At 44.0% G+C, this 26,714-nt stretch overlaps 1 protein-coding gene across 2 annotated transcripts in view; it reads right to left on the reverse strand.

The window, feature by feature from the left end:
- Positions 1-813: 813 nt before the first annotated feature.
- LOC122542788 (protein phosphatase 1 regulatory subunit 37-like) overlaps positions 814-26,714 on the reverse strand; it is a 53,889-nt gene continuing 27,988 nt past the window's right edge. The window contains exons 6-14 of one of the 2 annotated variants that reach the window (XM_087984116.1): positions 25,971-26,121; positions 23,782-23,937; positions 21,203-21,315; positions 19,464-19,605; positions 17,721-17,887; positions 17,426-17,605; positions 13,527-14,598; positions 11,784-11,876; positions 814-11,663 (exon numbers count right to left, since the gene is read on the reverse strand). In XM_087984116.1, the coding sequence (XP_087840242.1) occupies positions 11,794-11,876; positions 13,527-14,598; positions 17,426-17,605; positions 17,721-17,887; positions 19,464-19,605; positions 21,203-21,315; positions 23,782-23,937; positions 25,971-26,121 (2,064 nt within the window). In that variant the 3' untranslated portion in view covers positions 814-11,663; positions 11,784-11,793. The remainder of the gene's footprint in view (positions 11,664-11,783; positions 11,877-13,526; positions 14,599-17,425; positions 17,606-17,720; positions 17,888-19,463; positions 19,606-21,202; positions 21,316-23,781; positions 23,938-25,970; positions 26,122-26,714) is intronic. The other variant, XM_043680833.2, reaches the window with a different exon arrangement.

Here is a 26,714-nt window from a genome sequence, read left to right on the forward strand (position 1 = left end):
ACCTTCTCCCCAGCCCCTCCCATTTATCGCTCCACCCTGGAGGCTCCCTGCCTTCATTCTTGACGACGGGCTTTTGCCCGAAACGTCGATTTTCCTGCTCCATAGATGCTGCCTGACCTGCTGTGCTTTTCCAGCACCACTCTGATCTAGACTCTGATTTCCAGCATCTGCAGTCCTCACTTTTGCCTACAGGTCTCAAGCCTGGCAGTGCAGAGAAAGTAGGCTCTATGTCGAAAGCCCATTGTACAGACAGACTGCAGGCTACAGAAGGACTAACATTTATCTTTATTTCTTTATCGTCCTAATTTATATACCATGAAGAGCTGTAATGAGGAACTTTTAGGTTTCCTCTATATTTCTCTATTTTTGTACTTAATCTACTTCAGTAGCTAGGTAGTTTGTACCCAAGATGGCACCTTGTGTGGTGAAATTGTAACAGTTCACCGTACTCCTGTACTTTGTATGAGCGTGCACGTGACAATAAATCTAATTCCAATGCTTTAGTGCATCCCTCAGTGTGTAGTCTTGAACCTTGGAATGTGCGTCTGCAGCACTTGGTTGAGGTCAACTCTTCGCATTAGAAGACCAAATTTTGGGCAGACCAAAGAGCGTCATTCACTGAGTTGATGGTCCTCCAGTTGATCCTTGGTGCGCACGCCAGGGAACAGCCCGTACAGTACTGAGTCTTGCTCCTAAATTCTCAATGCCTGCCTCTATTTGGCTGGTTAGGTCTCCTCTAACATCTGAAGTCTCTCTCCTCTCTTTTCAAGCAAAAAATTTGCATGAAGGTTTACAAGATTCTTACACAATGAGAACATTTAATCAGAAACTTTTAATTTTGAATTCAATTAATTTTACTTTTCAACAATCGGTTGGTGTCAGAAAAGAAACAGGTTATATAAACACTGTGTTCAAAGGAACATCCTCAGCCAATCTGAACAACGCACGTATTACAAGAGCATATCCCGTGAGTCTCAATTAGCAATACATTGGAGAATCATACACTCTGGTTAAAAGTGTGGGATTAAAAAATAAATCAGATATCCCGTGGTGGTTTCAGTCACAGAACTGTTCGACCTTTCTTTTGCGATAACCCCGGTAGGGAAATCAGAGATCCAGGGAGCAGTCTGCAGAACTGTTTTTCCTAGACTTGGACTAGCCTATGTATGCCATGAGTAATGACTCTATTTTGACGTTCAATAATAAATTATGCTCTTTTCCAGTCAGGCTTCCTGAGGTATTACATTGGCAACGAAAATAAAGTTTCAGACAGCCTTGCCTTTCAATGAACCTGGTAAGACCATGACAGCAGAATATTGGAAATCCAGTTGTTTGGGAAACTGGACCATTATGGTCAGGGTGTGGAGGATTAGCCCCAGTACATCAAAAGAATTAAATACCTTTTTCAGACAAAAACAAACGTCATTCTCCTGACCACTTGTGGAGGCCTGACTTTCAGTGTCAAAGTGTTTAGCCCACTCAGCAACCCTGCAGGCAAAATCCTTTGATGAACTAAAACAGAAAATACTGGAGAAACTCAGGTCAGACAGCATCTGTGGGAAGAAAACAGAGTTGACGTTTTGGGTCCGGTGAATGTAATCAGAACTCTCAGCAGGTGAAGCATTACAGGAGTTGAAAAGTCAACTCTGCTTATTCCCCACAGATGCTGCCAGACCTGTTGAGTTTCTCCAACAAAATACCATTTTTGTTTCAGACCTTCAGCATTGGCAGTTCTTTGCTTCCTTTGACGAGGTGATTGATATGGTTGTGGAATGCTACAACACCAAATCATCTGTTAAATTGCAAGGCTGCAGGTTTAACATGGTAAATAGATTGCCCCGGGAACCGTTTACTGAATTCTCAAAAAGACTGCCGAAAATGTTGGAACAGTGAGACGACAGATTAGCTCTTTGGGAAATGTTATGGTTTGTGGAATGAACAACATTGCTACCCAAAGGAAGCTACTGACCAAACCAGGTCAGGACTCCAAGAAAGGCATAGACTGGCCCTTTCCCATGAAAACGTGGGCTCAGGAGATTCAGGGGTCCATAGACTGTACCATTGTCAGCCTTGGACTACTGCCAGACCATTGAGTCAAGTCCCTAGTGGATAGTACTCATGGCTCCCATTGGTTGCCAAGGAAGAGTGATTGGAGTCAGAGGCCCACAAGGTTCCAGAAGTGGGCGGGAAGTTTCACAGAATACAATGAACAGTAAAAGCTATACTTCACTTGCAATCATAGGGTACCATAGCACGCATTACACATACCGCTCCGGGCTGAAGCATGTTGTCACCTCTAGACAGGGCCTTGCAAATTGAATTAGCTGGTGGAAGAGGAATTGATACTGCTAAATTATATTGCTGCTCACAAACCGGCCCCAAGAAAGATAAAATTCCAGGTAAATGGCCATCCCTAGCCATGGAGGTAGGCACAGGTACCACTGTACCTATTTTTGGGGAGCAAATCATTAGGAAACTGGTGGGGCATCTTGCCTTAAGTTTGCGAAACACATGGCTACATTGGCCACATGGTTGTCCATTTGGATATATTTAAGAGGCATCGATGAAATGCTTTTGCTGCAAAACCATCACGTTTACAATCTTGATAGCAAGCTACCACAGCTGCAGAAATCTCAAACAAAGGCACAAAATGCTGGAAATACTCACGTCAGGTATTATCTATGGAAGGGGGACTGGCACAAACTCGACAAAACAACTGATAAGTCTGGTGCTGTACAACAAGTTGTCCAGGTATTTTTGTTTTAATTGAGTAAAATTTGAAAAAAAATCACGTATGGCACATTCTGAAAATATCTTTGGACTGCTTGCAGTTTTTAGGCAGCCACTTTTGAGATTGTATACCCATATTTCTCTATTCATAGATACTATCAGTCCTGCATTTACAGTCATATAGCACTGGCCCAAATAGTCCGTGCTGAACATAATCCCAAACTAAACTAGATCCATCTCCCTCCAAATACTTATCCAAATGTCTTTTAAACATTGTAACTGTACCCGCATCCACCACTTCCTCTGGAAGTTCATTCCACTGATGAACTATCCTGTGTGTAAAAACATTTGCCTCCAAGTCTTAAAAACGTGCCCCCCTCGTCTTGATTCCCCCATCCTAGGGATAGGACAACTATCAGAAACTCTATTTCTCAATATTTTCTGCCTTTGCATTAAAACTGCACACGGTCTTTTTATTTATTCATGGATGTGGGCAGCGCTGGTTAGGGCAGAGTTTATTTGCCATCCCCATTTGTCAAGGAGGCAGTTACAATTTAACTGCATTGCCACAGGGTGGAGTCTCACACAGGCCAGACAGAGTGAGGACATCAGAGTTTTCTCCCCAAAGGACAAGAGTTTTCACAACAGTCGACAGTGATGACATCACTGCCATTAGACTAGCTTCTCGTTCCAGATTTTTATGAAATTAAAATTTTAACCATTGCCACGGTGGAATTAGAATCCACATCCTATCAGTTTGAACCCATGTCAACCATCAAAATTGGATGAATTATTGCAGAGGCCTAAGTCAGACAATGCTGGATATTCCCCATTCACCATCCTTGACAAAATTAAAAAAATCGCACAACACTAGGTTATAGTCCAACAGGTTTGACCATCCTCGACGTTATAGCTAGCCAACAGGGAAAGGCAAATATTAAGTCAAAACAGAGCAGTTAAATCTTAGCTAGCGGAGGTGATTATGAAGCTAAGGCTGAAAAATAGAGCTAGGATGTAAATCAGAATAACGTGACCAAATGATGGAATAGGCATACCAGGCTGAATGGAATCCTCCTGTCACAGGCAGACAGGAGTATTCCATTTGACTGGGTTCCATTCTGGAGTCTGTTTGCAAGTTGATTTGTTGTCAAGTTGGAACATAATGCAGGACAACAGAAAGAAGCCATTTGTAAGTTAGGAAAATGTTCATATGAAGGGTGTTTAGCGAAGTGTAACAATCTGCAGAACGTGCTCTTGTTGAACACAGCTCAGGCAACATCCGAGGAGCAGGAATCCTGATGCAGGACTTATGCCTGAAACGTTGAACTTTCCTGCTCCTCAGATGCTGCCTGACCTGCTGTGCTTTTCCAGCACCACACTCTTGACTTCAGCATCTGCAGACCTTGTTGTTGAAGAAGGTCCAGTTTATGTTCCAGGTGGAGAAGAGTTCCGGACGAGAGCAAGAGAAAGAGAAACACAAAAACAAAAACAGATGTGGTATAATTTAAGAAATTTTTTTTATTTTTAATTATTAACCAAGATTCTGAATAGACCCAAAGATGCTGTAAAACTCACATAATTGCACTGGGTTCATTTCAGAGCCTGGGGAGACTCAGTGGAAATATGCCCACTTACCCAGAATCAACAGATTAATCAAGTATTTTGTACAAGTGCAGGTACTTGAGGAGGCATCAACATACATTGATCATGGGCAGAGATGCATGCTCCATCATCCCTGGATACAACAGTGAAAGAAAAGCAACACCGACTCTGGGGGCACCTCATCTCATCTTTAAAAAATAGCTTATATTATTAGCAACAAAAGGGATTGGACATTTTGGCGACGTACTAGGTGCCAGGAATTAATTACAATGAAAAGGAGTCTTCCCTGCATAACAGCAAACTCAATACAAAGTAGAGATCAGCTTTGCAGCATTAAGCAGTCAGTCAGCAGAAAAACTTAGTAAGGGGCAGTTTGAATTCCTGTTGGTCTTAATAGCCAGGGAATTTAACAATAATGACAGCAAACAATCTGCTGCTTTGGTCTTACCTGTAGGAAAAATGGTTAGGGCAATTTACGTTGACATTAAATTGGAGAAGTCGGTGAGTTTTAGCAAGACACAGTGAGTAAAGATGCAGTATCAAAGAAAATTAGAAAGGGAGCTAGAGAGACAGGGACAGACAAATAAGTAAGAGAGCATTGGGGAGGTAGAGTGAGACAGAGAGACATAAAGGAATGGGGTTGGAGGGATAGACGGGGAGGGATACAGAGAGAAAGCGAGACTGTAGGTAGAAAGAGATCGATGGGGAAAGGAGAGGGAGACAAAGCAAGAGGGAGAATTTGGGGGATGGGTGTGGGGGGGGTTGGTTGGAGAGGACAGAAGAAAGAGAAAAAAACAGCAGCAGGAAAAACATTTTAACCTGGCTTCTTAAGCAGGTTTAACACTAACATCAGGTGCTGTCACCACCTATGCCTTTACTTCTGGAGCTGGGGTAAAAAAGGGAATTATTGGATCAGGATCAATTGGAATTCTAAGGAGTTATCAGTCCCCTTCTTCCATTACTAAAATTATCACCACTAGTGCAGAATTTATGTATTTTTCTTTTAATCTGCACCTGTTTGCAGACAGGGAGATTGCTGTTTACAGGTCACACCACAGTTCTGCATCTTATCTTAATGTTTTGATGAACCTCTACCCCCATTCATTCAGCAGAAATAGATCCTGTTAAAAAAAAATCACTGGTGGAGCAAAAAGGCCATTTAAATTGGAATTACTTACTGGTGAATTAGGAGAGAACAGAGACAAATTGTTTTCTAATGCCAGGAATGAGAGGATGGAGCCGGTGTTGCCTTTTGCCTGGAGTAAATACTGGGCCAGGTTGCTCACCAGGAAGGGGGGGGGGGGGGGGGCGGGGAACACATAACTCTACTCAGAATCTGCTGGGCACAGTGTCATACCTGATGCACTCCCCACACTGGGAGGGCCAACCTCACTGCTCATTAATTCTTACATGGTATAACAGTCATTTTAAAAGCAGTATTATCAGAAATCATCAATTGCCACACTGAGGACAATCAATCCCTCCCCCAAACACCTTCCTCCCCAATCCCGGCAACAATCATCATTGTTCTAGTACAAAATCTTTGTTCTTCTCCCCGAATCCTATTCAGTCATTCACAATTATCGTGATTTCTGATCATACAACCACTGCGTGATATAGAAATCTCAATATATTAGTGTCCCATGTCACCATCACATCCCCTCCTATTCATTTCAGTGGTGCGGACTGGACGTATTCACCATGCTTACAGCTTAACATGTCCCTCTTTCTCACCTACAGGAACAAGTGTCTGGTGTCACTCAAGCCCAAACATTCAAGATAAATAAATCATTAACAGCTGGTAAACAACAGACGGTTTCTCCTTTCCTCGCTCTGTTGGCCAATGCTGGTGACCCTTATTCATATGCATGATCAATGCCACGTTACATCATTTCTGGCTGAGTATTACAGTACTCAGAGAAATACGCATTCCTGTTTTCACTCAGTGTGCGCTTCTGTGCACTGACTGCTGAGACAGAATCAGGTACAATGTCTGACAGTTCTGCGCCCTAGCGCTGGCACACTGAAGTCGTTTTGAAGACCTTCTGCCATTCTAGCCCAGACTGGGAATCGGACCTTCCTAACCAAATACAGCTCAGCTGCGAACAATGCAGTTCCTTGACCTGTCTAAGGCTTCGAAACAAGCTTTTAATATGTTACTGATGTTAATTTATACATAAGACCCAAACCTAACAGTGGATTCACCAAATAAATGAGTGTCTCTTCCAAAAGATAAACTTCCTCACTTAAAACTAATGGCAGCGTTGTTCACTTAAAGGGGCAAGGTCAGTTTTCCCCAAATGGTGTCATGTCGTAAAACTCTACATTAGTGTCATTTCCAGATCAGATCTTGAAAGACATCAACCTTCTAGAATTTACAAGAGATTACGAATTGCATTACCCAACTACAGATAGTGTAAATAAATAGGGACCTTGTAATAAGGAGACCGCTCGAGTGTACTCCGTTTACACAGTATGTCTGGATCTGCTGCACAATTTCTAATTGTGTTGACTGACATTTCGGAAACCAGATTCTCATTTCTGTTCCTGTGAAATAGGGACATGTTTCCGCAGAAGTGGCAGTGTTTACCATCACAATTACAGACTCATTCTCATCAGATGCAGCACCTACCTCTGATTTTGAATCATCATTCTATTTCAGGCATGAGTCCCTGAGGGGGTCAGCTTTGAGAACTGGCTGGAATAGTAATTAATTCTGGTTTTACATGAGTATGCTCCTGCTGGAACTTGAACAATGGGACCTTGGACACCTGAAACCAGTATGAATCGCTTCACTTGTCTGTGTGGGGGGGGGGGGGGGAAAGAGAGTGAGTGATCAAACGAGAGTGCGCAAGTGAGAGCGAGAGCGTGACTGAGTGAGAAACAGCGCATGAGTGAGAGAGTGCGAATGAGAGCAAGTGAGTGCAACAGCGAGCAAGTGCGAGAGAGAGAACACGAGTGCGCGAGTGAGTGAGAATTCAGCACTCTAGACAATTCCTGTGACATTTCCCTTAAAACAAAAACAAAAACCCACTGAAATGAAAAGGTATCAACATCTGGACTCCAACTACTCAATGACATGTTGCCAGGACATGAACACGACAAAGTATCGAAACCTTTCCCCTCCCCCAACAACCCACAACTATTAAATCCGGCCTATTTAGGCATGGGATAGCTTCAATAGACATCTCTAAGACAGCCAAAGTGTACAAGAGTTGCCACAACAAACAGACACTGCAAAATAAAAACAATTATTATTACAACAAACTCCTGACTGGAGAAAACATCAGGAAACAAAAAAAATGAAGAAGCCCAGCAACACCATTTCACGCTCATTTCTAAACATAGTGTTACACTAGAAATCAGATCCTCAGCATTTGGAAGTTACAGAATCAATTTATACATATCCTGCTGTAACTTGCATGCAGTTAAGTCTTGATGCACTGCCCTGAAACATTTATTGCACTTCTTAAAAGATCATCTGGAATCTGACATACAGCCCTTCAGACTGATGCCATCGTCCCGTTTAATTTGGATTAATCGTGGAGAGACACCCTCACCCACTCTTCCAACCTTCTTTCCCACAAAACAGGTTTATTTTACATATATAATCTTTTATGAAATGAGGAGGTGTTTGCACATTTTAAGCTCTCCCCTTCTCTCCCATCCTTTCTCAGTCCTTTACCACTGTGATCTTTCAAGCACTGGTTACAGTTAGGGATGTGGGGTAGACATAAATCTTTGCATACCTTTGGCTTGCACATTACAATCGCAGTCAGTCTTTGAGGCAGTTTGTACATTACTTTCTCTCCTTCAATTTCACAAAAGACTGATCCGCACCCTCCAGTGCTCAGAACTGAAAATGAGGCCAATGTTTATCCAAGTGTGATAACCCAGTGGATAGCGATAAGTTGCGTTGCTGCTTCTTAGGTTTCTTACTTTTGTCTCAAAAGCAGAATGACCAGATCTGGGATCACCTCGGTCGGCAGGCTGTTAACTACTGCCTCAGAATGCTTCACTGGCTTTTGCTAGACAGTCAGAGGAAACGACCAGCACAGGAAACTGCAGTAAATATCAAACTTCAGGAGGCAGATGACCCAGTTTTCAAATGTTCGTCCCATTCCCAGGATAAGGCGTCAGAAAAGGATGGTCCTTTCCCCCCACATAACCTCAGTTGTGGCTCAGCTGGGTAAAATGTACATACGCAACAAATACTTACAGAATATGCTGTCATTACTTTCTCAAAGCTGAAAACTCAAAAAACTTACATTTCTGAATAATGGGTAGCAGAAACACACACAAACAAATACTCTATCAAGTTCAGGTCATAACATAAATCACAAGAGAAAAAAAGCCCGATTTACTTAATGCTGATTGGAATCCAGATGACATGTTCTTTATATACAATGTAGCGTTTTAAAAAAAGCGTTCCAGCAAAGTTCACATCATTTTTTTTCCTGTCACTTTTACAGATACAAAACCTTGCCCTATGTAAGGGAGGGTTTGTAACACAGTGAGCCAAAACAGCGAGGTAGAATTGGGAATAACTATCCCACTGCCCCACAGTACCTAACAGAATCTGTCTGCATGCCTTTCCATAATATTTCCATTGCTGACAGGGCAACAAAGTACATTTTGACCGCTGTATCATTTAAACTTAAGAACTTCTGCTTTTCTGTGAGTTACTGACTCAAAGAAAATTTCTGAAAAGTGTTGGAATTGCAATTAGTTCTAAATGTACCCCCTCCCCTTGCAAAATCAATTCTGAGGTAATACAATGGAGTATCCCTTACATAGGGAGCGCTGGATAAGATCGCCTAACTTTATTATCAAGAAACCTCAAATGATCTTCTTACATCCCCCATTCATCCTGTGCAATAGGGGGAGCAACCAAGACCATGTATTGCTTCAGTTCAGTTACCCTGTCTTAGTGAGACAATCTTCCCAGGCTTCACAGTGAAAATTTTGTGTTGGAGGGAGATGGGTGAAGTGTGATTTTACAAAGTATGATTTCATGTCCTAGGGACAACCTCAAACAACATTAAAGGAAGTAGTCCCTTCTTATTTTCTCCCTCAGATCTATCCAAGAAGAGAAAATGTCTTTTCTTTTCTGGTTAGTGATCATGTTCATGGCATTTAGTTAGGTAGTGTGTAAGTAGGTTGGTGGTGGTGGGGAGACAGAGAGAGAGAGCGACAGAGAAAGAGAGAGAGAGAGCGAGAGAGAGAGAGAGAGAGAGAGCGAGAGATAGAGCGACAGAGAGAGAGCGCGAATCAGATAGTGTGTGTGCGTGCGAGAGTGTGTGTGAGTATGATAGTGTGTGCGCATGTGAGTGAGAGAGTGAGTGAGAGAGAGAGAGAGAGAGAACATGCATGAGTGAGTGATTGAGAGAGACAAAGCCAGACACAGAAAATAAAATTAAGTTTTGTGGGAATTTAACACAAATTGCTGAATACAGGTTCAAAATTCTGCACAGATCCTGACCAGTGGAAATTGCCACTGTTTGACTACTATCCTCCGGAAACAAGAAACTGTGGTAGGATAATGCAGAAGTACAACATTGTTCTAGTTTCCCGGCCGACTGCTTTATCCTCCATTTTGAAGAATTTGCACATAGCAAAACAGAAAGCTCTGACATTGGAAATTTGAAATAAAAACATGCTGGAAATGAAACAGCTGGTCTGTCAGCATCTGTAATGGTTGGTGATGTGATTGAAATGAAAATTCATAACCTGCTTGTTCTATTTAGGAATATGGTCTGGCATACAGGAATTCTTTCCCCAGCATTTTCTGTTTTATTTAACACCATGTCAAGTTAATTGATTCCGAATCAATTACCCACATAATCAGGTAGAAGGAAAAGGGTAGGTTCACCTCCACCCTGTTCCAATAGCAGTATGCAGGAAGGAAGGAGGCTATTATAGTGCTGGGTTCTGAACAGTCACCAGTTCAGAAGTGACAGGCTTTGAACCTTTGATTAAAGAAGGGTATGTCTGGAAATTGGTATATAGCAAAGTGCATAAACAGCCATGAAGAGCAAAGTAACCCATTTATTGGCAGCAACTTTCAGTCTCAAGTGCTGCCAACTCTGTGGGTTATTTCTGTTGAAAAGGACGGAGATTTTGATTTGTCTGCTGCACCGCAGATCAAACTGTGAAAAGCAGAAATGTTTTGGCCACTGGAAAAGATTTTGCAAATTGCTAAACATCACTGTGCAGGTCTGGCAGTTTAATGGGAATAATTATTAAAGATGCATCCAAAGCTTTTAATCATCCCCCCCCCCCCCACCAAAGATTCATAAGTGCAATACAGAAACCGCTAGGTGATCAATCTACTTTTACCAAATGGTTGGGGACAATGACTTATGTCAATGACCAGATTAACTAACATTCAGCAAGTTCAATTAGTGTTAACGTCTAGTTGTCGATGTCAGTAATCACGACATGTGATTAAGTAGTTCTCGAGTGACTTCCGACGCTTTTCCCAATCGGCATAACCGTCCTGCTAACTCAAAAGTTGCATTAAAATTGGAGCATTCAAACTGCAACTCCTCAGGCAAATTCCACACTGCCAATTTTAAAAACATTAACCAGACATCAATAAACATCAACGCTAAAAATAAATAGCATCTAATCCAAAATAAGAAAAATCTCACTGGTAAACTAGAACACAAACAGTACCAGAGCTGAAAATGATCTTTTGAGTCCTTCTGATTTTCTCCTCAGTGCAAATCCTTTCACTATCAGGAGAAACGAAGGATCACAAGGAGGACCAACAATCAGGATTAAGCAGACAGGGGCTGGTTTCTTGAATAATGGACCTGCCCCTTGCTAGCAAAAAACATGAAGGGAGTGAAGGGAAATCCTACTTGTAGTTTACAGTAAATGAGAACTAGCGTTAATCCTAGCCCTGGCATGATGCACGCACTGCCAAGGCAAACGTCCATTGCCTGAGTCACACTGTTAACAGTTTCTTCCAGACTCGATGGTCCCGGACACATCTCGTGTTCCGATGGTCTCCATTTCCATAAGCGAGACACCACTCACCCGCATCAGGCAGGGTCCGGCAGCAATCTAACTTCCTGGGTGGTGCTTTCTTTGGTTTGTATCCCAACCAAACTGGGTCAGAGAAACCCCTTCGCTGGAGGCAAGGTGGAATGGCATGAAGAGCAAGGTGAATTGACAATGGATAGTCCAATGGCCACTGCTCGGAGGAACAGAGAGCGAGAGCAATGAGGAGAAGGCAAGAGAGAAAATACATCTTTTGTTGGTGTTGAAGAGGGTGGGGAATCTTCAAGGACAGTCTCAACACATTCAGCAAGACCTGAAACTCACTGTGGAATAATACAAGTGAATATTTGAGTTAATACTAAGACATCAATAGGTGAGGGTCAAAAGACAGCAAGTGACAAGTAACCACAAGCAAAATATTTGGAAGTGAAGTACGGCCTTACTTGCTCACTTTCACGATGTTTCACGACATGTCTCTTGACTCGCCTCCAGCAATAACTCCTCCAGCTCCTTTTCAGTTTTGGGGGATGTAAACTCTTAAAAACAAACAAAAACCATTCATAGATAGGGTAAGGATCAGAACAGTACAAGGTAGAAAAAGAAAATTTTAAAAACACTGGGAATCTTAAGGATCTTACAGATTTACTTTTTTAAATAAGGAAAATCGTGTTCTTTGCCAAAAGTGCTGTTTCATCCTGTGAAATGTCTGACTTCACCAGGAAACCTTTTTAATGCTGAACCAGACTGCCTATATTTCATAATTGTAGGTGGATGTCAGATGCTATCTTGGGAAAGTGTGGGTGTAGGATGGTCAGAATCAGCAGAGCCAAGACACAGTCAGGCCTTTTACAGTATCTCCATGAGGTATTTGGCAGAGATCATTAACTTAGCCAAGACCTTCAGGCCTTGTAGGACAATATTGCTCAGTACAGGTGGTTGCTGATATCGCTAAGGGAGCATGGGAGAAATAGAAGCAAAGACTTTGCAACTTCAGTCAATTGTACATGATGAACTGTTGCTAGGCAAATTAGGGCTCTGTCCAATTAACTGCACGTGAAGCCATCAACTATTAATTGCATCTGCCTAAACTTAAATTATAAAGTTATATTATTTATAAATTATAAAAAAGGATATTTAAAAATTATTGGAAAGGCGGACCGGTTATCCAATAGTTATTGCTGTTTTTAATTGAGTAGTGCAGTTATTACAAGGATGTTGCCAGGGTAGGAGGATTTGAGCTATAGGTAGAGGCTGAATAGACTGGGGCTGGTTTCGCAGGAGCATTGGGAGGTTGAGGGGTTATAAAATCATGAAGGTCACAGATTGGGGAACAGACCTGACTATTCACCCAGAGTAGGGGGCATAAGTTTAAAGAAAGAGGGGAAAGATTTAGAAGGAACCTAAGGGACAACATTTTCATGCAGAGGGCGGTGCGTGTGTGGAATGAACTGTTAGAGAAAGTGGTGGATGCCAGTACAAATACAACATTCAAAAAGGTTTCTGAATGGGTACATGAATACGAAGGGTTTAAAGAGACATGGGCCAAATGCTGGCAAATGGGACTAGATTAACTTAGGTTATTTGGTTGGCATGGATGAAGGGTCTATTTCTGTGCTGTACATCTCTATGACTTTATTTGAAGGGTGAAAGAGAGATAACAATAAGGACGGAACAGTGGCTCTGTGGTTAGAACTGTTGCCTCACAGCACCAGGGTCCCAGGTTCGATTCTAGCCTCGGGTGACTGTCTGTGTGGAGTTTGCACATTCTCCCTGTGTCTGCGTGGGTTTCTTCCAGATGCTCCTCCCACAGTCCAAAGATGTGCAGGTCAGGTGAATTGGCCATGCTAAATTGCCCATGGTGCTAGGTCTCATTCGTCAGAGGGAAATGGTGAGTTGCTCTTCCGAAGGTCGGTGTGGACTGGTTGGGCTAAAGGGCCTGTTTCCACACTGTAGGGAATCTAATCATAACTTTTAAGGTCCGCGAAAATTGAGTTAGAGATTAGAATACTATGCAAAGACTTCTGTTGGTTTCAGTATCGCAATGGGGTGGATTTGCGTAAAAGGGGATTTATTTGCAGCTTCGGAGAGCGAGGTGGAGCATAATTTATTGAAGCATTGCTACAATGGAGGATCATTAGCACTGATTTATCAGGAGTCAGATTTCACCTATCAGGACACACACTCACCATGCTCAATGCTGCAGCTCATTGCTTTACCATCCTTGCCTGTGGTCAGCACTGTCGTCTCAGGCAACCTTTGTACAAGCTCTGCTTTCAGTCCATTTGGTAAGGCAGCCCCATGTATCATGTGATCGCAGTCTTTGGCACAAACTTTCTCAAAGTCGTGCCCAGGGTTATCTGCCCCTCTGTCCAGGCCTGACAGGCTCTCAGTCTGGGAACTACCATCCAGGGCAGGATCTAGGACAGTCGAAGTTGACAGTGGGTCTGATGCTGAACAAGGTAAAGGCTTTGATGGGGATTCTGCCTCTTTAGTGGAGATAGCATACGCTCTGCTTTGCAGCGGTTCATTCTGCCATTGCATGTCTTGGTTGTTGTGGTTTTCTGGTGGGCTCTCCACCCTGGTTACAAAAAAGACTTTGCGTCCCCTGCCTGGACTGGACACCAAGCGCTCGTTGTTTCTTGGTGTGATGTCGATTGGTGACCTGATGAATACTGGACTCTCAGGCCCTGGAGATTTTAATTCAGTGGCAATCAGCGTTGGCTGATCACCAACAGCGGCCAGGCTGCTTCTGTCACCCACATCACCTTCTGTGACTGACTCCTTTCCACAACGTGTTTCCAAAGGATCCTGCTTCTGAAGCTGCTGCTTCTCCGAGCTGGACATTCCAGCCACGCTCAATTGTTCCTGGCTCTGTTCCGATTCAACCTGCACTGCAGGCTGCAGGTTGCGTCCTGCTCTGTGGAGTGCAACCTGCACTGCAGGCTGCAGGTTACACTCCACAGAGCAGGACGCAACAATCGACTCATTGGTGCCAACCAGCTCTTCAGCATTCCTGGTTACTGTCTCTTGGACAACTTCATTTTCCGAACCCTCTGGCATTTCCTGGGTCTTCAGGCAGACCTGGCTCTTTTGGGGCTCCTTATTGTCGCACACTGTCACAGTAATCTCCGGCATCGACGCAGACTGCTGCATCTTCTGCTCTTTCTCCTCCTTCTCCTTTGCCAGGATGAAATTCCTCTTGCAGCCATTTTGAATCTCTGAGAGGAGAGCCTTCTGAGTTTCAATGAAGCTCTTTACCTGAGGAGAAAGTAGGGTGGCGGGTTATATAGGATCAACTTTCATTTATATAGCAATGCTAACACAATAAAGTGCCTTAAGTTGCTTCAGACAAGAGTCAACAAAACTTGACACTGAACTACGAGGAGATATTAGGCAAGGCAGAGACAGCGAGAGTGAGGGAGAGAGGGAGGGAGACAGCGAGAGTGAGGGAGAGAGGGAGGGAGGGAGACAGCGAGAGTGAGGGAGAGAGGGAGGGAGGGAGACAGCGAGAGTGAGGGAGGGAGACAGCGAGAGACAGCGAGAGTGAGGGAGGGAGGGAGGGAGAGAGACAGCGAGAGACAGCGAGAGTGAGGGAGGGAGGGAGAGAGACAGCGAGAGTGAGGGAGAGAGCGAGCGGGAGGGAGAGAGCGAGCGAGAGGGAGGGAGAGAGCGAGCGAGCGAGAGGGAGGGAGAGAGCGAGCGAGCGAGAGGGAGGGAGAGAGCGAGCGAGCGAGCGAGAGGGAGAGAGCGAGCGAGCGAGCGAGAGGGAGAGAGCGAGCGAGAGGGAGGGAGAGAGCGAGCGGGAGCGGGAGCGGGAGCGGGAGCGGGAGCGGGAGCGGGAGCGGGAGCGGGAGGGGGAGGGGGAGGGGGAGGGGGAGGGGGAGGGGGAGGGGGAGGGGGAGGGGGAGGGGGAGGGGGAGAGGGAGAGAGGGAGAGAGGGAGAGAGGGAGAGAGGGAGAGAGGGAGAGAGGGAGAGAGGGAGAGAGGGAGAGAGGGAGAGAGGGAGAGAGGGAGAGAGGGAGAGAGGGAGAGAGGGAGAGAGGGAGAGAGGGAGAGAGGGAGAGAGGGAGAGAGGGAGAGAGGGAGAGAGGGAGAGAGGGAGAGAGGGAGAGAGGGAGGGAGAGAGGGAGAGAGGGAGAGAGGGAGAGAGGGAGAGAGGGAGAGAGAGAGGGAGAGAGGGAGAGAGGGAGAGAGGGAGAGAGGGAGAGAGGGAGAGAGGGAGAGAGGGAGAGAGGGAGAGAGGGAGAGAGGGAGAGAGGGAGAGAGGGAGAGAGAGAGAGGGAGAGAGGGAGGGAGGGAGGGAGGGAGGGAGGGAGGGAGGGAGGGAGGGAGGGAGGGAGGGAGAGAGGGAGGGGGAGGGGGAGGGGGAGGGGGAGGGTGAGGGGGAGGGTGAGGGGGAAGGTGAGGGGGAAGGTGAGGGGGAAGGTGAGGGGGAGGGTGAGGGGGAGGGTGAGGGTGAGGGTGAGGGTGAGGGTGAGGGGGAGGGTGAGGGGGAGGGCGAGGGGGAGGGCGAGGGGGAGGGCGAGGGCGAGGGCGAGGGCGAGGGCGAGGGCGAGGGCGAGGGCGAGGGCGAGGGCGAGGGCGAGGGCGAGGGCGAGGGGGAGGGCGAGGGGGAGGGGGAGGGGGAGGGGGAGGGGGAGGGGGAGGGGGAGGGCGAGGGCGAGGGCGAGGGCGAGGGCGAGGGCGAGGGCGAGGGCGAGGGCGAGGGCGAGGGCGAGGGCGAGGGGGAGGGGGAGGGCGAGGGGGAGGGCGAGGGGGAGGGCGAGGGGGAGGGCGAGGGGGAGGGGGAGGGCGAGGGGGAGGGCGAGGGGGAGGGTGAGGGGGAGGGTGAGGGGGAGGGTGAGGGGGAGGGTGAGAGGGAGGGTGAGAGGGAGGGTGAGAGGGAGGGTGAGAGGGAGGGTGAGAGGGAGGGTGAGAGGGAGGGTGAGAGGGAGGGTGAGAGGGAGGGTGAGAGGGAGGGTGAGAGGGAGGGTGAGAGGGAGAGAGATGGTGTGTTTTCTAGGGAGAGATTGTCAGAGTTTAGGGCTCAGGCAGCTGGCCTCTCGTGGTGGAGCAACTGAAATCAGGGTGCACAAGAGGCCAGGATCAGAGGAATGCACAAATCGTTAAGGGTTGTAGGGCAGAGTGAGAATAGAAACAGGGAGGGACCATGGAATCATTTAAACACAAGAACGAGAATTTTAAAATCACAACACTGAAAAACTGGATTTGGTGAATTCTAATTCACAGGCACTTTAGGCAGACAGGATAGTGTGTCCCTCTCACAAGAGGCTGAGTCAACTGTTGGGGGTGATAACATTCCATCATATCAAGCTTCAAAACAGTAAAGAGCCAGAATTAGTTCTTGTGAAATAGCAATCACTTTTAGTAGAATTTAAAAAATCAGAAGTGTGAATAATTTTACTAAAACAGCATGGAAAGGCTTTAAATAAAATCACAGCTTAATTAAGAAGAATGGCTTGCATGTAAATACCCTTTCAGAGGGATAGAAAGGTTAGGCCTTAAACCAGAATTGTATATGTAATTTTACATTATATATGTAAACTTTAAAGAGCAGAAAGAGACAACCTTTACCATCAAGCCTGCTCCAATCCATGGTGGATTGGGCATTTCTATTAGATTTTACCTTTCTACTCACTGCATCCTGCACTGATCACTAGGCAGCTCAGATGAGGAGCAGCAAAGTGAAGATAACTTGTTTGTGTGTTTGTATTTAAGAATTCTTTAAAATGGAAAAGGAGAGAAGGGGAGTGGATACCCAGAAAATAAGTTAAGACTAAGATTTTCTATTTTTATATTTGTTCATGGATATGAGCATTGCTGTCTAAATGTGAACATTTACTGGCCATCCCTAAACATCCTTTAAGAAAATGGACTGCTGCAGTCTGTGTGGTGTAGATAGGAAGGAAGGTGCAGGATTTTGACTCAATGGCAGTGAAGAAATGGCAGCATAATTCCAAGTCAGGGATAATGTGTGGCTGGGAGAAGAATTTGTAGGTGGAGTGTTCTAGAAGATAAGGGTTGCAGGTTTGGAAGGTGCTGTCAAAACGCCTGAGTGCAACTTGTGGGTGGTAAACATCATTACCACTGCGTGAATGTGGTGAAGGGAGTGAATGTTGAAGGTGGATGAGATGTCAATCAAGCTGGCTGCTTTGTCTTGGATGGTGCTGAGCTTCTCAAATGTTGTTGGAGTTGCACTCATCCAGGCATCTGTAGAGTTTTCTATCTCATTCCTGACATATGCTTTGTAGATGGTGGGCAGGCACTAGGAGACAGGAAATAAATTACTTGCTGTGGAATTTCTAGCTTCTAACCTGCTCTTGTAGCTACTAATGCAAAGAGTATTCCATTTCAAAACAAGGAAGAAAGTGATTACTAACTGTTTCTTTCTTGGGTTCCCTGTCCAGGTCAAGCCTTAGGAGGGAATGGTTCACTTTAAGGGCTAGTGAGAGAGCCATAAGTCCACCAGTCTTGATCTCATTTTCACGCAGATCCAGGCGGAGCAGGCGGGGACTGTCAGCAATGAATTCTGCCACGGCCACGGCGCCTGGTGAGAACAAAAAAAAACACAACAATATAACTCCATTTACCATTCACCACAACTAACAGAGTTAAAAACAGTTCATGTTCACAACTGTAAATAATGTACCAGAAACCTGATGATTAAATCTTTGGTATGGAAAGTAGCCAAGCAACTAACTTGGGAAGGATAGTTATTGTTGTGCTATAAAGGTCCCGCTTACATGTTGGATAAATTCCAAGGTATATAGTGGGCCAGGGATTAAACAATTTAAACAAGCTTACAAAATTTTATGGAAAACATGCAATTTTATTCATCCCTTTCCTACTCTTGAAGGTACTAACAATTGCATAAATTAGTTCTGAGTGTATTGATCGACCTTATTTAAATGTGCACCTGGGACGGGATGTAATAGCGGTGTCGTCACTATAGTAGCAATCCAAAGGGTCTCTCAGATGCTCTGGAGATGTGGGCTCAAATCCTGCGACTGTGACTTGAATTCAATTAATAAAATTTGGAATCTAAAAGCTAGTCTCAGCAATAGTGATCATCTACGGTAATACTATTATCGATTGTCATGAAATCCATTTAGTGCACCGATGGAAATCTGCCATCCTTACCCAGTCTGCCGTATGCAAGAGTTCACAGACACTGCAATGCAGTTGACACTTAACTACTCTCGGAAATGGCTTAGCAAACTACTCAGTTCAATGACTTTTACAGATGGACAACACAGGCTGACAACTCCAGCATCACTCACATCCCACATCATAAAAAGTCAAGACATGTTCATGTAGCATACCTAGAGGGCACCTCACTTTAATTCTACCCTCATCTTGTATGGGTACAACTCGAGCAGAATTCACTGCAGAGAAAACAGAAATACTCTTTTCTGACTTTCCTCCCATCCTTCAAATGATCTGATGTCAGTATGCACCATCTCTTATACATGTACATGAATAACAAACACCAAACAACATGCTGGAAGGGACACAATACCCTGGAATTACTCATTCAAGAAAAATCACTGTTTTTCAGTGAAGCAGAAAGAACTGGCAAGATGATACATGATGATCATCACCTTCGGTGAATTACAAAACATTGACAACTCTTTCCTTTCTGCAAAGGAACAGTCTGCTCCTGAGGTTCTGAATCTGTAGTAGTTCTTGTGGACCGTGAGTGTCACTCAGCTATTTGACTGTGGAGCATATCACATTTGAGTCCAGTCCTATCTCTTGTGGGACATTTTCCAGCACTGGCTCTGGTTCAGAGGGAGCTTTAGGGTTGGGTCACAGGATAACAATCACATGTGGGCAAGCTGAGTCTCACCCCCACAACCACCCCACTGATAACACAGGCATCATGAGACAATGGTAGCCTACCCGGCTAACCTGTGATGGAGTTCAGCTAATGTAGCCAGGGTTGAAAAGAAAAATCCTCCTGTTTGAACAGTTCTTTTGGATATCAGTTAGTTTTGAGACAATTTATTAACAAGGGACTTCAGTTGAATAAATCTAAACACAGAAGCTCAGAAAACTAGTCTGAAAGCTACAGGATGCGGCAAGATGCACACTTGGATGTGAGTCATGTGTTTGGCTCTTACCTTCACAGGTGAGTTTTGTAGATGCCAATCCCAAGCGCAGAACCGATCGATTTGCAATCAATCCATCTTTGAGTTTGTGCACACCTTCATTGCCAATAGCATTATGGCCAAGATTTAACGTCTCCAGACTCAATGTGTAGGGCTAAAGGGGGGGGGGGGGGGGGGGGGGAGAAAAAGAGCAAGGATGGGTGAAAGAGAAGGGATATTTATCTTTCAATGTAATCTGCATCAGTCTGTTGATTTTGCACTGAAAACATTTGCAGCTGCTTCCCTTTGTACGAGCAGAGCAGCAGAAACCACTGGGTCTCAAACCACTACTTCAACAAAAAATTTAACATGGACAGGAGTCAAACTAAATTGGCACATATAGTTGAGGAAATTTCTTCAACTTCTGAGTGAATCAATTGGGAATTCTGCAGCTTATGGTGAGACTTACAGAATTATGCATTAACAATGGTTCAATTGTATAGGAGGGAGAAGAGAAGGTGATGATGTAGTAGGAATATCATTAATAATCCAGAGCTCCCAAGCCAATGTTCTGAGGGTCTATTTCAAATCCCACCTTTGCAGCTGGAAGAATTTAATTTCAATTAAAGCCTTTTAGAGAATGAAATCTGCTATCCTTATCCAGTCTGTCATGCATGGGACTCCATAACTGCAACTGCCTCTCAATTGCCCTCTGAAGTGGCCTAGCAACTCAGTCGACTAAAGAGCAATTAGAGATGGACCACCAAAGGTGACACCCACATCCCATGAAATAAATTTTTAAAAATTGAATTTTTCTTCTGTCAGTTTAATTGGCTTTATTCAATAACTTAACTCATCCACATGTGCCCAACTTGTGAGATTGATAACCCCTTCATATCTTATTGTGCCTACCTTGGTGTTTGAACCTTTGGGTGTATAGTTTGAAAAAAAATAGAAAGAAAGTATTTTTCTAGCACATTTCACAACAACTAGATAGCACGAGAGGTCTGCAGTTAATGAAGTCATTTTGAGGTGTAGTCGTAGGAAATGCAGCAGCTTGTTACTGCATAGCACTGTGGTAATGACCATATAGTCTGTTTTAGGAATGATTGAGGGATAAATGTTGGTCAGGACACGAGGAGAACTCCTTTGTTGATCTATGCCACGAGATTTTTTAACATCAACTGAGAGGCGCTTACACCCTACCCAACAGTTGGCAATTCTGAAAATGCTGCCCTCCCTCAGTATACAGTGCAACATAAAGATAGATTTGTGCACTTGTGTTTAGTTTGGGACTTGAACCCACAACTTTCTGGATTTGGAGGCAAGTGCTTGTTTCAAATTATTTTAAGTGATGTGGATTATAAAAAATGGCTTATGAACGTCAGAAATAAAATTGAGTTAAAATGAAGGCACAGAAAGAAACAGGTAGCAATCAAAATTTTAAAGTGCCTTGTAGCTCTGCTCATTATGGGTCAGAGTAAACATTGGGGCTACACAGTGTGACTGCAACCAATTAGTTCAGCATTATCTAGAACGTTTACACAGACAATTCCATTTTAACTGATTACATAGGAATCTTCAATGTTAAATATTGACACAAGACATCAGAACAAATCTTATGATAACAGGAAGTTATGTCTGTGGACAGGAAATGTCCAGATTATGTACAGTAAAGTTTAAAAAAATCACTAAAAGCACAACTCATAGCAAATGCATATCCAGTTCCCAAAACAGCATGATTCAAAAGGAAATCACGGTCACTCACTCACCAGTGCAGCTGCCATGTAGGTCATCCCATTGTGGGTCAGCTGATTGTTCCACAAGACCAGGGTCACTAAACCTTGTCTTTGTTCCTTCAATCCATCAGAGATGTATGCCAAGCCTGTGAATAAAGCAAATAACACCCTGGCAAACTTCTGAAAACCCATTCATGGTCAAATTTCTCCTTATATTTCTTGAAGGCACTAGCTATCATTGGGGCCTGGGCTGGATATCTCACTCTGGCACCTTGCTCATATGATCACGTTATTGGTGTGCACAGGCAATGGGCTTGTGGGAGAAGCCATCACATCACAGCTGGGCCTGCCTTCTCCCAGCATCTAGATATCAGAAGTAATTAAGCAGAAATCAGAATCTGTGGTCAAATCTTCTCCATTCCTCCTTCCAGGCTATGAACAACAAAGACCAAGCTGGCCTTCTTGTTGTTATCTTACCTGAGATCAACTGACTCAGAGATTGGGATTGGACGAATTCACTGGCTAGTCCGAATGGCTCAATGCTCTAACTGGGACTGCAAAGATCTTTCAGAGGCAAGTTTTATTCATGGCAGCAAAAATCTTCATCATGGGTAAGACTAGGAAACAGGTCCTGAATCCAGCATAGCCAGATCAGAGATTGAAGGTCACACAATTGGCACCAATATGGCCTGCTTTGGCTGTCCAGCCAATTGAGTTAACCAGCCCCTGAAAGGAGTCAAAATGCTGAGTCAGCAGACACTTTTACATGTATGCAGTAGTCTGGAGCTATGGACAGCAATGTGAGAGATTCCAATTTCTTTCCACAACAGGGTTGACCAGAAATGTCTCCCACTGTTAATGCCCATTATTAGTATGTGGTAGAAGGATTTGCGGGTTGATACTTAACCTGAGTGTCTGCATTATAATGACTCCTTCCTCGGTCATTAAGTCCTGAGCAGGACTTGAGCTAGAGCTCTGGCTGAGAGGCAATGACTATCACTGTGCCAAAAGTTCTCCTGAAGGACCTCTAACCACTGGTAATGAAGCATTGGATGAATGCAATCTTACTCAATTGTTAAAGAGTTGATTCATACACTATAAAGAGATAGTCAACAACTAAGTAGCCTACGGGTGCGGTCAGATTAACAGTAACTTAGAAACAAAGGGGGTTTTCTTCAAACCAAAGCTGTATTTACAGTCCAAACTCAGTCTGAAGCTGAAATCAGGATTTAACCAAATTACAGGATAGCTGGACTATTGCTAGTGCAAATCTAATACAAAAATCCAACTCAACGGATATAACACGATGTAGGAGCAAATTACTACAGATGCTGGAAACTGTACTGAAAACAAAAAATGCTGAAGATCACAGCGGGTCAGGCAGCATATAACACTGGCATCATTTTGTGAGGAGCCAACTGCCCTACACGGTTGGAGAATTAAAATAACTAGGATTATATTCCTTACAATTTAGAATAATGTAAGATGAGCTAACTGCAACAAAGATTTTAAATGGGCTTGACAAAGTAGACACTGAGAAAAGTGCTTTTCCCCTGGGTGGGTCTTCTACAACATGGGGTCAGAGGTGCAGTACAGTGGGTCAGCCCATTTAACACTGAGGAGAGGAGAGACTTCTTCACTCAGAATATTGTGAATGTTTGGAATGCACTACCCCAAAGAGCTCTCGACATTTAATTGTTGTATACGAGGCACAAAGATTGACAGACTTTTGGGTTTCAAAGGAATCATGGGACAAGAGGATTGTGCGATGAAGGCATTGAGATAAATGATCAGCTAAGATCGGACAGAATGGCAGAATAGGCTCAAAGAGCTATTGGGCCTATTCCTACTCCTATGTGAGGAAGCAGTGGTGTAGTGGTAATGTCACAGGACTACTAATCGAGAATCCCAAACTAATACTGTGGGGAGATGGGTTCAAATCCCTTTGGGGCAGATTGTGCAATTTTGAATTCAATAAAAATTTGCAATCGAAAGTTAGCCTAGTGCTGACAATGTAACCACTATCGACTGTAGTAAAATCTCATCTGGTACACCAACACCTTTTAGGGAAGGAAATAGTCTGCCCTTACCTGGTTTTAGGCTGACAATGATTCATACCCACAACAATGTGGTTAACTCTTAGCTGCCCTCTGAAATGGCCCGAGCAAGCTACTCAGAACAAGGGGCAATTAGGGCTGGGTAGTAAGTGCCCACATCCCATAGGTGAGTGAAACTTTTAAGTTTTCATGTTTGGCCAAGTCTTACTGGGGATATACAATAAATGTCAGGATGGGTGGCAACATTCAGCATCCTAAAATAAATCTGAACAATTTTATAAAAATATTCCCATTGAATCGAGTGATGTCCTGTCCATTCAATTCAATTAGCCAGAGGGAAAACAACAAACCATGGCAAAAAATTAAGTGCTCTGCACCAATGTGGTCAGCCCATATAACTCCAGTGCAGCTGCCCTACTTCCCAATCACCTACCTGCATTACAAAATTGTAACCTAATTATTTAGGTGTATGAGGACAGAGTAACAAGGAGATCCATAATATCACAAAGTCAGTCTTGGAGAGATGAGCTCAGGAGAGGGAAGCATAGTGTATACCTGAGTCTAGAATATGGTTGTTGCGCAAGTCCATTAGCTGGATGGTGCAGTTGAACTTTAGGAGGTTTCCCAGCTGTGCTGAATCCTGCAAACCATTCAATTTGTTATCAGCCAAAAACAGCTCTCGCAGCGTCATGTTCATCTTCAACGCAGTTGCTGCCAGGTAGAACAACAGGCATACAGTAAGGTTTGGAATGCAGGTACCACAATGGCCCACAAAGTTAGCATCACTCGATATTACAAACCAGCTACATAGCCGACTGTGTTAACAAACCCCCAAAAAAGGGTAAAGTTGCTTACCAGACCAAAAGACTTCTCTCTGAACAGAGAGGGACAACTGGTGAGAGTCATCATGCATCAGGCGAGAGGAGAGGTTGAGAAAGAGAATCTCCCACATTAGCTAAGGTTAGCACGAAGGACACTCCTTCTCAATCTCCCCCCTCAACCAAGGTACAGTGATTCACAGGTTAAACCACTTCCAGCCGCCCCTTTCTCTCTAATGAGAAAACAATCCTATGATCCAGTACCTTTACCACAATGGCACATTGTCTTATGAGAGACATATCTACCACAATTCAACATTTGCCTTTGATTTTTCAGAAATTTGAACTGTTATGTTATGAGAACATTAGCTTTGCTTCCCATGGAACAAAAGTGGCCTGATATTATCAAAGGTTATGAAGGGAAGTCATCATGCTGCTTGGAGGACTGTAGGAATAGTGTATTATGGAATGGAGGAGATAATTAAAAATTGGCAGTGAAAAGAGGACAAAGGAAAAATAAACACTGGAAGTTCCCAAATGTAATGACTACTGATTATTAGCAAAAGCCAATATGGCATGAAGGTCAAGTGATGATAGACTATGCTCAGCTATGATAAACCTCACAATGCAATAGCCTTTCATCGTATGTCCAGGCCTATGCACGTACTTCAGCAGCCAGACACGGATTTGAAGCCGAGCCTCTGCTGGATTGATGCCTACTGGGGCAGTGATCTCAATCATTTTCACTAAGGAGCAGAACAGTATATCGCAAGCTTGGCATCCTGCATCTGATCGCTATCCAGTGACCTTTGCTCCTTGGATAAACCAAAGGCAAGAGCATCATTGGAGTTAGATATGATGTTGCTTCTCCACCCTGTTTGAGCAGATCATCGACACACACTCTTACTGTTTCAAGTCACATGAAAATGATTACTGCAGAATAACTGGGCCCTTGGGACTCTAGCAACAGTCCAAATCTTCGGATGAAGTGAAAAAACCATCAAGTCACCAAAGTTTGTCACCGAGGCAAAATTATTTTGTTGCAACAAGGTGAAAGATCTAAGAACTAAGTAAGAAACAAAGACTAAGTGAATGATCATCAGACACTGGGCAAAAATCAAAATTGTACTCAGTCTTGGCTATGTTGCGGCTTTGCATTCAAAACTCATGTCGGAAACACAAGTCTCATCAAAAGTATTAAAGGTCTCTATTCTGTTCCTAACCATGGGGCACAGGGTTCACAGCTGCAGCCATATCCGTGTTGCCAAGACTTGAGCATATAATGTGGGTTGGGACTCCAATGCACTGTTGAGGGCATGCTGCACTGTTGGAGGTATTGTTCCTCGGTTGAGATGTTTGCTCAGTGGATGTTAAGGATCCATGTCCCTTCTTAAAGAACAAATAAGTTCTCCTGCAGTGCTGATAAATATTTATCTTCAAATTATTCATATCATCCTGTTCTACAAATAGATCCAACATTCACAGTAGAAACTAAATTTTTATTTAGTTGCCTAAGTATTTTGAGATGTTTTACTGGATAGCATCTAGACATTAATGTTTCCTTCATATAAAGGTTAGATAATGTAATAAAGACTAGGGGACACAGGTTTAAGGATAGGGGAAAGAATTGCAGGCTAGATACGCAAAAGAACTTGCTTACTAAGCAACTGCTAATGATCTGAAACACAGTGCCTATGATGAGGAAGTACGAACAATCAATGGTTTCAAAAGGAAATTGGATGGATACTTGAGCGAAGTAAACTTGCAGGTTAGAATAGAGGAATACACAAATTGCTCCGCAGATAGCTGGCATGTACCTGAAGGGCTGAATAACTGCATTCAGTGCTATGATGACTCCAAAACCCAGGAAATTAAGGCTCCCAAACCCACCTTATGCAAACTACAACTGAATTTTACTTCTCTTACCCAACAGCATGAGCGGTCGGCCAGATAAACTGGCATTTTCCAGATGCAGTACCACCAGGCTGCTGCTGATTCTTAAAGCACGAGCCACAAATGGTGCAGAGTGGTCGAGGAGAGGTGTGTTCCTTGCATCCAGGTACTGCAGGCAACTAGTCTGCAACAGAGAAGATCAACATTCACCAGCAGGATATCGACAAGCAGAGTTTCGAGCAGTATGGGATGCATAAGCCTCCTGATGTATTGCGAGAAGAGCATTGTAAACAGGGCACAATTACCATGTTTAAAAGATATTTGGATAAGTACATAATTAGGAAAGGTTTGGAGGGATATGGGCCAGGAGCAGGCAGGTGGGACTAGTTTAGTTTGGGATTATGCTCAGCATTGACTGGTTGGACTGTAGGGTCAGTTTCTGTGCTGTATGACTCAATGCCTTCTCAGAGTCAAGAGGAGTAAAACCATTTCACTCTCAGGGTAAACCGTCCACCTTGTAATCAATATAGCTCAGTACCACAACAAGCAATAAACTTATCAACTAATCCATCGGGATTCATTCAAGCATTTAGTTTAATTGTGTCCATTTAGAGTCATAGAGATGTACAGCACAGAAACAGACTCTTTGGTCCAACTCATCCATGCCAACCAGATACCGAAAATTAATCTACTCCTATTTGCAAGCATTTGGCCCATATTTCTCTAATCCCTTCTTATTCATGCACCCATGCAGATACCTTTTAAATGTTATAATTG

The sequence above is a fragment of the Chiloscyllium plagiosum genome, unplaced genomic scaffold (genome assembly GCF_037043375.1).
Source record: "Chiloscyllium plagiosum isolate Xiang-an unplaced genomic scaffold, Cpla_swu_hap1 HiC_scaffold_47, whole genome shotgun sequence".
Taxonomy (NCBI): Eukaryota; Metazoa; Chordata; class Chondrichthyes; order Orectolobiformes; family Hemiscylliidae; genus Chiloscyllium; species Chiloscyllium plagiosum.